General features: G+C 45.6%; 2 protein-coding genes across 8 annotated transcripts in view; one reads left to right on the top strand and one right to left on the bottom strand.

The window, feature by feature from the left end:
* Nucleotides 1-6,097, bottom strand: part of SV2C (synaptic vesicle glycoprotein 2C) — a 239,131-nt gene extending 233,034 nt beyond the window's left edge. Inside the window, exons 1-3 of one of the 7 annotated variants that reach the window (XM_021084457.1) lie at nucleotides 5,965-6,040; nucleotides 5,166-5,239; nucleotides 2,027-2,137 (exon numbers count right to left, since the gene is read on the bottom strand). The gene's annotated coding sequence lies outside the window, so the exon portion shown is untranslated. The other 6 variants (XM_021084456.1, XM_021084459.1, XM_021084455.1 and 3 more) reach the window with 6 other exon arrangements.
* Nucleotides 5,016-9,175, top strand: LOC106509481. The gene is made up of 3 exons (XM_013994924.2): nucleotides 5,016-5,112; nucleotides 5,781-6,397; nucleotides 6,896-9,175. The coding sequence occupies exons 1-3, from the start codon at nucleotides 5,016-5,018 to the stop codon at nucleotides 7,100-7,102; spliced, it is 921 nt and encodes a 306-aa protein (XP_013850378.2). The 3' UTR covers nucleotides 7,103-9,175.

Raw genomic sequence — 13,193 nt, 5'->3', positions numbered from 1 at the left:
GGGAAGGAAGGTCCAGGGAGGTGACCTCAGTATAGGAGACCTAAGGCTAGTTCTTCCAAAGCTCCAGATGCTCAGTCAAAAGTGTGGGCCCACTGGGTGGTCACAGTTGGGTGAAGACAGTCATGGTGTAGTGCAAAGGACATCGAATTTGGTTCAGTCAATTACAAGCTATTGAAAATGGAAAAAATCACAAGTTCTCTGAGTAATGAGAGGCACCTCGGTCATTATGAAGACAAAACGCAATGCTCCTAATGCATATGCTCTTGATACAAACGTGCACAGGTTACCAGGATCCACTACATAACTGGCTAGGTCCCTCCATAACAGAGGGCTGCATAGCTGTAACTGCTGAGCTGAATCTCCAGAATACCTTGCATCTGGGAAGCATTCTGGAAACACTCAGGATTGCATTATGATTAAAAGGAAGAAGAAGGAGTTCAGACGTTAAAAAGGAATCCTTTCATTTTACAAGACCAACATTGGGAGAAAAGAAAAGACACCTCTTAGTGTGAGGTGCTGACAAAGTGACATGGTAGGAACTTTATGAATATTTTTCCTATTTAAACTTTGCATATAACCCTAAAAAGGAGATATAAAGATCATCTTTTCACAACTGAAGAAATTAAGGCTCTGAGAGGTTAAGAAACTTGTCTATGGTTATAACATTTTTTTAAAAAGGGCCGTTATAAATATCTGATAATTATAAATATCAGATATTTATTTATAATTTACATAATTATATAAAAATAATTTATATTTATTTATAATTATAAATAATTATAAATATCTGATAATATTTACTGAGCCCCTTAGACACTAGGCAGAAAACAGTCAAACAAAACAATGGCCTCCCCCTAATCTTCTTCCTGGACTCCTGAGTTCAACAGTTTAGTCAAGAGAGAAAGGTATTAATGAAAGAATCGCTCTCTCTCTTTCTTCTTAAAGGAAATGGTAAAAATAATGCATTTATAAACAGAGTTGCCAGATGTAGCAAATAAAAATACAAGATGCCCAGTTAAATTTTAATTTCATATAAACAGTAATGTTCTAATATAAGTACATCTCATGCAAAATTTGAGATATTTATGTTAAAAATGAATTCAAATGTAAGCATCCTCTTTTTCTCTAACCACCTTATTTAAAAGGAAAAATACACTGTGAGGGGAGAAGGATTTTTACCGTGCCAAAGAGGCTGGGAGGCTTCCCCAGAAAGAGAAGAATGGACTAACATCTAAATAACATAAGGCATTAGTGTGAGCAAGGCAGGTTGGGGCAGGTGATAAGGTTGCCATAGCAGGAGACTGATGTTTGAAGGTTGCTAGGATAGGAGAGGTTTGGGGGTTATGCAAAGTGAGGTTATGGAAATGAGCAGGGGCCAGACCAACCAGCGCCTTGAAGGTTAAGGTTTTCAGTCTTTATGCCACTAGACTGACAGGTCATATATGATGTTCTTTCTGCCTGTGCCCATCTGTCTCCACAGAGTCATCTTCCAATCACGTGCTGACTCCACCTCTGACTCTTATCAAAGGAGTTAGTCATTCTGAAGTCTACCTTGCCAGCTCAGAATGTGATTTCTCTGAGAGCTCTGAGTAGATATTCCGTAAATATAAAAGAAAACAAGATAGTTTAGAAAGTCCACGTGTTCTGGACCCCTGCTGCATTGCCTAGTACTAGTTCAAGTGTTTCTGCAACTGTGATCCCCAAATGACAGCAACCAACCCACTTGGCAGAGGCTGATGAACGGAATATGTCATCAAGTTTACCTCAGAATAAGAGCGAATATCCCTAATAATAGGAAATGGATTTTATGGTGCTTGTGGTCACATGATATGAGCCCACCCGTGAAACCACCACTCATTTAGAATGTCTAGGATGGGGCTCAGAAATCTCCATTTTAATAAGCTCCCCAGCAGAGTCATACACATGACTATTTGGGAATATCAATCTATTAAGCTATTCTAAGATTCTAGTTCATAGGATTTTCAAATAGTGGCAAATGACAGGAGAAGCACTTGGCCTAACTTACCATAAATCTCACTGTGCCCTTGAATTGTAGGAGGGCCCAAGTGCTGTGAGAAGACTGAAGCCCATCAATATAATTCTTAGTGTCCAGTTTTAATAATTTGTATTTCGTACTCTGCAGAGGAAAAGACAGAGCAGGCATAACATGCATTAGGTGGTCAGGAAAAAACATTAAAACGGTGCCCTGTTAAATTGATCTGAATATCTACAGTGCATTAAGCTGAGGTTGTTTTTCAAGTCTCATCTCTTAAAAGAATGTTTTAATCCACACTCCTCATGGCCTAATACAAAATCTAATAGACCAATTACCCCTCAAAAACAGAGCCCATGGCTCTATGTGAAATTTTAACATGAGCTAATCAAAAACTCCTTATATTCTATTTACAAGAAAATTTCAAATTTAAAATATAACTCATCCTATTTTCTGTATTTCGTGGAGGGAAAGAATATTAGAACTGGAAAGGACCGAACCATCCAATCCACTCCTTTCCATTCATTACATTTTGTTCATTTCATCCCACTAAGGGAAGCCATCGTGATATGCAACTACTACTGACCCTTCCTAATTACAAGGGGTGTTTGTGATAAAACTAAATGGTGTCTTTATACCCTCTTACAACATATTTCCAGCAAGAATTAAAACAGTCACTGAATCCCCCATTGTTATTTCAACTGTGTCAAATAAAGAAAGAAGCTTTAAATTCTATCCACTGCAATATTTCACACGGGCTGGTCAACAGAGCTGGAATGAAAAAAGCCAAAACAAAATTAATTTAGCACTGTTGTACCAAAACTGCACCAAAGCTGGGGGCAGTGCAGCCGTAGGTTTACAAACCCACTTCATCTAAATAACAAGTCTGTGTTTAACGAGTAACGATACACGTTGTAACCATGGCTCAGACAGAAATCTCAGCAACATGGAACCGAGAAGCACTGGTGAATCGCAGATTTTCCCCTGATGCAGCCGCATAGAATAAAAAGAACATTTTAACTATTTACTATTCAGAGAAATCTACCATTATGCATGAGCAATATGAATAACAATGCAGTGACATGGCTGGGAAGGCATTTTGACATGTCAGATGTTTTTTATTCATGAAATATGTCATCAAGTTTACCTCAGAATAAGAGCTAGTATCCCTAATAATAGGAAATGGATTTTATGGTACTTGTGGTCACATGATATACTGCACATTTTGATGCCTTTTGCGGTAAATTCCCTGAGGGCAGGAAACTGCATCCTGTTCTCTGAGAGACCTTCCACACTTACAGACTATGACAAGCATTAATAATGAGTAGAATTTTTACCTAAAAGCTTGTAGGCTAGTCTGATGTTTAGACCAGAGAAGCTACTTTTAACTGTCATTGGGTCATGAAAAATAAATCTGATCTCTCTAATATATCACCAAAAGCACTCAGATGTAATCCAGAGGTCGTTCCCTCCCCTTCTCCAGAGAATCAGCAGTTAATGACATTTGATTTTATATTAGACTGCTAGGAAAAGTCTATTGTCTGCATTTGCTGGCAGGGAAGGCCAAATTTCATTAAAGAAACAGTGCTCCAGGAAGTCTCTGGAATTTTTTAAAAGATAAGTGTTTTCTTCTTCCTTAAAGGGACTCTTTGTTTCATAATATTTTCCATTCACAGAGAAGCTGTATGTCCAAAATTCTCTGAGGCTCTCTCCTTTGTCCTCAAAACAAGTAACTTGAGACTAGCTAGTCTCAACTTATTTTTCACATTTCTCGAATATGGAGGATGAACCCAAGAGAGTAAGTCATTTGCCCAAAGCAACATAATGTTTGGGAAAATGAAACTGTGATCTAGTCTCTGGGTTCTTTAATAATAGCTTTTCTTCCTTCCTTCCTTTAACTCCCCCACCCCACTTCATTCCTTTTGCCACACAGACTGCAGATTTGGGCTCCTTCAGAAAAGCCTGGACAAAAACCTTTCCCATTAGGTTTTCAGAAAGTGTAGTCCCTTTTTTTTCTTAATACATAGAACGACATGTGAATTGGGCCTTTTATTTTCTACCTGGGAATGCATCTGTAGTACCTTTTAAAAACATAGTTTTTATTAAGGAGGAATGCGGCACATTGTGTGGTAAGCCTTTCTCAAGCCCCACTTAGAAGCCAGGCCTAACAAAACTCCCGAAGAACAGTGAAGGAATGGATTGGCGCTACAGAAACTGAAGAACCTCAACATCGAAGCTTTCACATGAAAACTTGCCACAAAGCACGAGGCCTTTCAGAACTTGCCTTTGAAAATGAGTGGATGCCAAAGAGATTACTAGATTCTCCTTCGGGATTAAGGATCAGAATTACAATGAAACAACTTTCTCGTGCCGTCTCAGCTAAAATGAAGGGAGGAGATTCACCCAGAGAGGAGACCATCAGGGAATCCCTACTGCGGCGCCTTCAAAGTCGCCCTATCTTTTCGGTCCCCCGGGGAGCGCCTGGTCGCTGCGGCGTCTTCCCGCCACTGCGGCGCAATGCGGAGCCGCCTGCTTGCCAGCAGCCTCTGCCCTGCCGGGCTTCCCTCGCTGCCCTGCATAGCCGCCAGTCCCCGCCGCAGTCTACACCCACCGCCCCCGCCCCGGCCCACGCCAGCGTCCTCGCCGGGTCGCCGCGGTCCGCGCCGGGTACGCTGCAGGGCATCCATCATCCGAGAGCCTTTGACGCACACAGGCGCGCTCCCAGACGGAGACTCCGCCGCCTCCCCCATCCCCTACCCTCGCCCCCGCCCGGCCCTGGCTGGTCTGCATTTGCATCACTGGCACACGTAGAGGGTGACGCGAGCGCCCCCCTCCCCCGCCTCCCCAGCTCTGACCGTCCAGGCAGCACCTCCAGCCACAGTGACTCAGCCCCTGACCCCTCCGCCCCCGCGCGCTGGGCGCCTGAGGTCCCCGTACGCCCACACTAAGGCTCTGCGTTGTGCACCTGCGTCGGGGTGCCGGCTGCCCCCTGCCAAGTTCGTCACCATATTCCGCAGTCCTAATGGGCCCAGCCCGGGGCTGTTCCCTCGGCACGCCAGAGAAAAGTCTTCCCAGTTCTAGAACCCCGGATAAGAGCAAAGAGCCCGCCGAGATAAAGAGTTAAATGGGTTAAATGATCGTCTCCACAACCCTCCTCACCACCTGAAATTACCTCGGTAGTTACTTTAGGAGCAACTGGCCCCTCTCCCAGCTGAGCCTCATACAGGTCCATCTATTTAGCCGTGCCTAGAACACAGTAAACGCTCAATAGGTTTTTGCTGAATGAAGGCGTAGTGTAATCAAGTGCCAACATAAACAGCCCCGCGAGTTTCCCGTTCTCCATCCCTCCCGTAAACACTAAACAGGGCTTTGGGGATTGATGTGGAATAGTTTTAAAATCCCCGATGTTTTTTATAGGCTCCCCCAGCGCTTACCGCGGCTGCCTCTGCTCTCCTGCCACCCGCACGTCTGCAGAGGGATCCCCACCTAAAAGTTGAGCCCAAGGCTAGGTGCGGGTACAGGTCGGACACTTGGTCAGGGTTTCGGAGCTGCTTGTTTTGAAGCTGCCTCCCCCTGCCCGTCAAACTATGCAACCAAAGGATCGTTGAGGTCCCCGCAGAAGGCAGGCGCTGCCCCCGCATCCCCGCGCCTGCCACCTGCCTCCTCCCGGGAATCTGGAATCTGGGATAAAGCGCGCCTGTATCCCCTGACTTACCCCGGGCAACCGGGGGGTGGGCGGGGGTGTCACTCGACCTACTTTACCCCGTCTTTCTCGGTCCCACTCCAGTAAAGGCGTCCGGGCGGGCATCACCTAGCACCTGCAACCGCTTCCCGAAGGGCAGGTGGGGCAAAGTTGCTCTTCTAAAAGGCTACGAAAAGTTCCCCAAGCTGCAGTTCCGGCCTCTGGGTCTGGAAGGGAAATTAAGTAGCGGCAGGAAATCCTGCCACCGCTGCCAGGGTCCCTCACTCACCGCTCCAGCCGCCAGGGACCCTCCGCCCAGGGGTGTCAGCGCTTCAGCCGCGGCCGCGCGGGCGTCGCTCCGGCTCGTTCCCCGGGGCCGCCTCCGTCTGCCGCTCTCTCCTGCAGCGCGCGGAGAGGTAACTCCTCTGAACGTGTCAGCGGCGAGAGGAGGGGCGGGAAAGTGGCTCCCGGTTTGCACGCTGCGGTCCTCCTCCTCCTCCACCGCCTCGCCTCCTCCCCCCGGTGCTGCAGTGCCGGGCGACGGCGTAGCGAGAGTACGAGCAGCGCGCAGGGAGGGAGTCACGGCGCGCGGGGGAGGCGGGAGCCGCGCACGACTTGGTGCTGAGCGGGTTGACGCGCTCCGGGAAGTCCCGGTGCTAGGCGCTGCCACCGCGCGGGATGGCGGGCGAGGAGAGGCGGCTAAGGCCACCCCCAAGTTGCAGGTACTTTTGGAGAAGTCAGGGCTCAAGTTCCCAGCGGGAGGAAGGAAAGGGCCCCAGTCCTTAATTAGTCACTGGCTGTTACTTTGCCTTGCGCATATGGGGGCGGCGCCTCGGGTCTGGTCCGGCGGGACAAGGAGTTCTGAATGCTAGACCCGGCTGTGTCAGGATAAAAGGGGTTTGCCTCCTCTTTCTGGACCTGAGACTGACGTGCTAACTTTGACTCGGTTTCCAGGGAACCACCGGCCCGGACTAGGTCGCTCGCTCACCCCTTCCCACCCCAACGCTGGCATACAAGTCGAGGCGAAGCTTGGGGCGCAGTAGGGGTAAACAGGAGGAAACTTCGCCGGGTGCCTGGGGTCGCCCCAAAGCACGGGAGGGCCAGACAGCCGGACTCACAGGCAGACTTTCGAAATGGCCTTTTAAGGAGAAACTACCTAATATTTTTAAAAGAGGAAAAAAAAAAAAAAAAAGCCAAGAGAATTTTGTTTGTATTTTCAGGAACATTTCGCCCCCTTGCACTGCTGGAGACCCCGGATCGAGCTTCCTCATTTCAAAGCTGCAGGGTTCCGCCGCTTGGGAGAAACCTGCCCCAACGAGGCCACACCCAAGACTGGCTCAGCCACCCCACCGCAGCACAGGAGGGCCTTCGGCAGCCGCCCCTTCCCCCTCCCCACCCTCACCCCCACCTCCTGCGCTGTCACCTAGACATTGCGGGAACTGGGGCTTCCCCTGTCCCCCACACTGCCAGGTCCCTGCTTCTACAGAACCAGGTCCGGAAGGGAAGCGGCTGCACAGGCAGATGGCTTCCCCGCGATCACTGCTTCGGTGGTGGGTGACCCGAGGCAAGACAAAGCGCAAAGCCTAAGTAGGCTGCCAAGGGTGGAAATCTCTCTCTCCCTCTCCCTCTCCCTCCCCCCCCCCCCTCTCTCTCTCTCTCTCTCTCACACACACACACACACACACACACACACACACACACACACAGAGTCTATCTGCCAATGTGTTCTATTCATGTAAATATGCCTGGATGATTGAGTATGGATGTGTGGATATAAATACTACATGTGCATGTGCCAAAAAGGGGAGATATCTTGCATCTCAGACAAAATTCTGCCCGGAGAGACTGGTGGGAATGAGGTGGTTCACCCCAGCGGTGTTTTAACATGAGCCTTCCAGCTTGGTTTGTGCCATTAAGCCTAATACTGTGAAGGAAGAAAAGAGACCTGTAACTTTCCCTTCTCTCCATGTCCAGCATACTAGAGTTTATGATTACCGTGTCTCATAAAACCTACACTTGCTGCGCTGGTCTTTGAAAGCCTGCCTGGGTCTTGTTTTGGTTAAAGACATTGCAGTTGGCAACTACATGTGGTGCTGAAAAGTGGTCAGGCAATGTGAAAATCAGGGAACACACTCATTTGCATGTCATGGATCCTTCTACATTGAGAAATCATTTAAATTGTGTAGGCTAAAATTACTGTGTTGTTACCATGAGAAGGCATATATATCTCATGGGAATGCCTATAAATCCAGCATTGGAAATAAAATTGTGAACTTTTAAAAAATCATAAATCTTACTCAGATTGTCTACATATTATATACATACATACGTAATTTTGAGCTCTAAACTGCAAAATGTGCTGGTAAATCACTGGGTTCCCAAGTGGATACCCTCTTGAGAACTTCACAGTATTATGGATTGTTTCTCCAGTGATGTAAGTTCAAAAAACCGTAACACAAACCTTAAAAATGCTCTATGCTTTGCTGTCTCTCCCTTAAATCATTCCCCTGTGCTATCCATGAAAGATATTTAAAGGAGTGTATCAATTTCTCTTGCTGCTGAGTTTTCATGTCTTGATGCACTTGAAGATAGCAGCTCCTACAGGAAAATTCCTGATTGCATATTTGCAGGAAACATCTGATTTAAGACCAGATCGTGTTGGAGGAGGGTATTTTGATGTGTCTCTGGAGCACATCACACATTCTCAGGATCATGGTGGGCATGGGCTCCTTGTCTTCCCCTCCAGAGCCCCTCACATTCTAGGGTTCTACCTGGTGCATCCCTTGGCCCCAGGCCTATTGGATCCAGCACTCAGAACAGTCTTGTTCACGCTTTCTCTCCTTAAAACCCTTGTCTTGTAGGGGCTGATGGAGAGTAAAGGGGATACCTGCCTTGTCCCCATAAAATCCTAAAGTCACTCTCCACCTACAAATCAGAAATGTTATTTCTCAGCGCAGTGTGTGTGTTTGTGATACTAGAAAGCAAGCCATTAAAGACATCCAGTGAGCATCAAAGATCTGTCTTCACACCTACAAAGTAGTTTCAATAAAAATAATTCATACTAAGTACAGATGCCTCGGTGATTACATTTGATAACACACTCAAGCACAGTGTCTAGCACATAGTGGGCACAGAATAAACATCAGTCCCCCTTCCTTTTAGTAGCCAGAATGAGTGCCAGGTTGTGCCATGGAGTGCAGGTACTCCAAGATGCTTCTGGAAGCTTACAGTAACACCTAGCTTCCAGAACAGCATTTTAAATTAAGGTCACACCTGGACTAAGGCCACACCTTTCTAGTTTTCCTTATCCATCATCAGGGATCAAGAGTGAGGCACAGACATCCATCTTTCTCACCTCCAATACTCACAGCTTTCCCAACATGCTGTCTTAAATCTAATATTAATCTCATTAAGCCCTTAATGCCTATTTACATCAGTCACCACAAGCAGCCCCAGAATCCCAAGTGCATTTTTCACCCCTACATTCTAATGTTTCAAGGCTGCATCCATTCAAGTATAGATCTACAGCTTGTTGGACCTTGGGAATGGATCCCCCAGTCCATTCTGCCATTATTGGTACTGAAGTTCCATGGTGGCAGCAGCCCACACGTCTCTCCCAAGATGACTCCACCACCATCTTCCTCCTGCTACCAGGGAGATGCTCACTCTGACCTCTGATCCCTACATCCACCATTTTCACACAGCCACTGTACTTTAGGGGTTGACCTCAGTACATCTTGATTGGTTCAAACCAGTCATGTGATCCCATTCCCCCTTCCAGTGATTGGTTTTGGGCATAGACATGTTATATACAGTTCTGGCCAATGGCATGTGAAGGGAACACTTCTACAGAGCTTTTGGGAATGGTTTCCTCACTTCTGAAAATTTGAATGAAAACAAAGGTCTGATTTCTGGTTTTAGACATTATCATGCCTAAATGTGACATATAGATCTTCTGCAAATGTACTGTAACCATGCAGAAATGGTAGTCTAGTGACAAAACACATGAAGGATATAAAAGCCAAGTGAATTCAGAGTAGTGGAGCCAGAGCTCTGTACCCCACCTGAAATAGCCCTATCTCTGTTGTGTCATCAATTTCCTTATTAAAAAAACAAACAAACAAACAAACACAAAACACTTGAGTCTTTTCCTCGCAGCTGAAAGCACTCTTCACACTTATGCTATCCCCTACTCTAAAAGAGTATGTGGCACATGGTAGCTTCTCCACAAATGTCTACTCATTTAAATTGAGCTGTGTGTCAAGTTCATTTCTATTGAGAAAACAAGAAGGACGTCTCCATCTGTTGGTCCCTAGATCATAGACTGTGTTTGGCAAACATTTGCTTAAAGCTAGTACGGCTTCAGGATATTAACAAGCAAAATGGAAACGTTAGGAGTCCAGATGGAAGGCTGAAAATGAAAAAAAAAAAAAAAAAGCTCAATGAAAACTCAGATCTGGAAGAATCTTCTGCTCGATTTGCCAAGGAAGGAGCTGCCTTAGGCAGGGTCTGGAAAGGAGAAGCTAGAGTGGCCTCTAGCCTCCTCTGGTGGCTCAGAGGGGAAGGTAGCATGTCACTTAAGCATCTGTATGAGGGTGGAGATGGCAAAGGGAGAAGAAGAGCCCACAAGAAACAGCCCTTGGTAAAAAGAGGCAGAATTTGATGTTTGGAAGCCCTTCTGGGTAAGAAGGAGAGAGATGAACTAAAGGAAACTATAAGCTGTTCAGGGCTGAACCCTGCATGTACTCCCAGGGCCATAATTGTCCCTCTCTAAGCAGTTTGTTCCCATATGTATCCACATGTCTAGAATAAAGTCACTTTGTCACTCAGAAAATGTCTAGCCTCATTGCATGTGACTACTTACTGATAAGACGCACTGCAGAGGCTGTGTTCCTGAGGTCTTGGTCCCAGGCAGAGGAGCCCTGATACCTGAACAGGGGCAGAGAAAACGGGAGTCACCTCATACAATAGTGTGGGGTCCCAGCATTGGTTTGGAGACACCTGGGAGACGCACTGCTGCAAGTAGACAACTCACCTGCTCCAAACTTCTCAACAGCTGCGCTAGTGTCTTTGAATAAAGTGTCAATGCCTAAGCCCATCTGTGTGTGTCTCATGTCCATTTCCACCAGAGCTTTGGGCACAGAGCAGGTGCTGATGACCAAGCAGCCAGGGTGACTCGGCCAGTCTCTGACTTCACTCCTCCAGGGCTTGCACAACAGGCTTGTGAACCCTCAACCAAGGGAGGATGGGAGTTGACAGGTGCATGCTTCAGTGTTCTTGCCTCACGGGGGGACAATTCTGAGGACCATTCTATGTGGTGGGATAGCACCCAGGTGGTCACCAACCATACGTTGGTCACCAACTTGTTAACAAATTTATTGACTTTTCTCTCTTCCTTGTCTCACTTCCCTGCCTGCTCATGGTATTTGATAAGATCACGTCTTCAGTAAACTACACATGGTCTGTGATGGCTTATATGGGAAAAGAATCTGAAAAAGAATGGATATATGTATATGTACGGCTAATTCAATTTGCTGTACACCTGAAACTAACACAAGATTGTAAATCACCTACACTCCAATAAAATTTATAAACAGACAAAAAACTACACGTACTCACACCTTAACCCCACACCAAGACAACCTACTGTGCAAAGCCAGCCATAATCAGCCCCACACTCTAAGGTTCGACAGCACAGATGGCGCACATTACTTACCAGTTGGTTCTGAGTAATTCTGCCTCATTTCCTATAGCAAGCACCACAGCCTTTTGAAATCCCACAAACTTCCTAAATTGAATGCTTTCTATATAAGAGGTGCTAAATACATGTGAATAATCATTCAAACATTTAATTCACCTTCTACATTCCTTCATGAACTCCTCTTTCCAAAATGAGCCTTTTTTTTTTTTTTTTTTTTTTTTGCTTTTTAGGACCACACGTGCAGCATATGGAGTTTTCCAGGCTAGGGGTCGAATCGGAGGTACAGCTGCCAGCCTACACCGCAGCCACAGCAACGCAGGACCCGAGCTGCATCTGCGACCTACACCACAGCTCACAGCAATGCCGGATCCTTAACCCACTGAGCGAGGCCAGGGATCAAAACCGCGTCCTCACGGATACTAGTCGGGTTTGTTAACCACTGAGCCATGGCGGGAACTCTCAAAATGAGACTTTTCAAGGGTCTTTCCATATGAGAGACTGATGATAGATTCAAATTCTGCAATGCCTTCTTTGGAGGATAACAACAGTATCATACCTTGAGAAACCTCTAACATTCCTACAGTTTTAATTATGCTTTAATTTAGAATTTAAAAAAAAAACCCACATATACCCATTTTGTGGCAAGAGTAATCTTTCTGAATATTTTACTTCTGTTTTTCTTTCAGTGACTTCTGTTGCAGCTCTAAACTCTATGGCAAGTGTTCTGATCATCTGTATCCAAGTGATTTATAGCCCAAATATGAATATTCCCATTGGGTCTTCCACACTATCACTGGCTGGATTTTCCTTTTTAACAGGTGACCACAGGTTTGTTAATACATTGAACTCTATTAAATTATTTTCCTGCTCTAGGGAGAATTATCGTTTCCATGTTCAGAATTTGTCTTGCATAATCTTCCTGCTCTAAATTAGTGTTCTAACATTCAGCTTTTCCATTTTAATAATAGACATGCTGATTTTCCCATATGATTTAGCTATTAAAAATGCATGTAGTATGCTTTCAGGAAGTTAGATTCACTTCTATTTTTAGCATGACCCATAGGTATTGGTGCTGACCAACTTGGGCCCCAAATAGCTTTTTATTTTAAGAGGTAGCAACACCATAAATGTTAATGATGGAAAAATTTGGTATGAATAGTTTTAGATTAAATCCGTTCCCTGCTGCTAAAAATATTTTAAAACTATCCTTTTACTCCACTTCAAGTCACAAGAAGTGTTTGCTGGGTGCCACATTAACCACTTATTGCACAAAAAAATGCATCTTATATGGACATTAGATCTCCCATGATACAACCTGAGCTCATTTCTGTATTCAGTGGCAGCCCTGAACTATAGGTTCTTTAATAACGGGACCCAAGGGATCAGGTGGAGCTTAGCGTCTCTTGCCACACACTTGCCAGGGGTTCTCTGCAAATTCCAAGAAGGTAGCTTCCCACCTTCATGACTGATGCAAGGTCAAATTAAGCCCATCCCAGGCTACTGTCAATTCCCAGGGAGAGAATAGAAAGTCTCATTTTGGCATTAGGTCTCATTTTGGCACTAAGTCTTATTTTGGCATTTACTAAAAGTTCAGTATTTGGATCTGTGAACTACTTATTTGCTCCCTAAAGTGCTGGGGAAGAAGCTTCTTTTCTTCTTTCCACCCATTTCATTTATCCCACAGAAGGCAGAGTCAGGTTACTAGTGGGTACCTTAAAATTATGGTGGCTCTATCTTGTCCCTCTGACTCATTACCTCAGATGTGAACTTAATGCTGTGAAATTCCTATTTCCCAAAGAGGTAGCTCATTTCTGAAG

Source organism: Sus scrofa, chromosome 2, assembly GCF_000003025.6.
Source record: "Sus scrofa isolate TJ Tabasco breed Duroc chromosome 2, Sscrofa11.1, whole genome shotgun sequence".
NCBI lineage: Eukaryota > Metazoa > Chordata > Mammalia > Artiodactyla > Suidae > Sus > Sus scrofa.
Note: the sequence above shows the minus strand (reverse complement) of the source record. Positions and strands in the feature narration are given on the sequence as shown.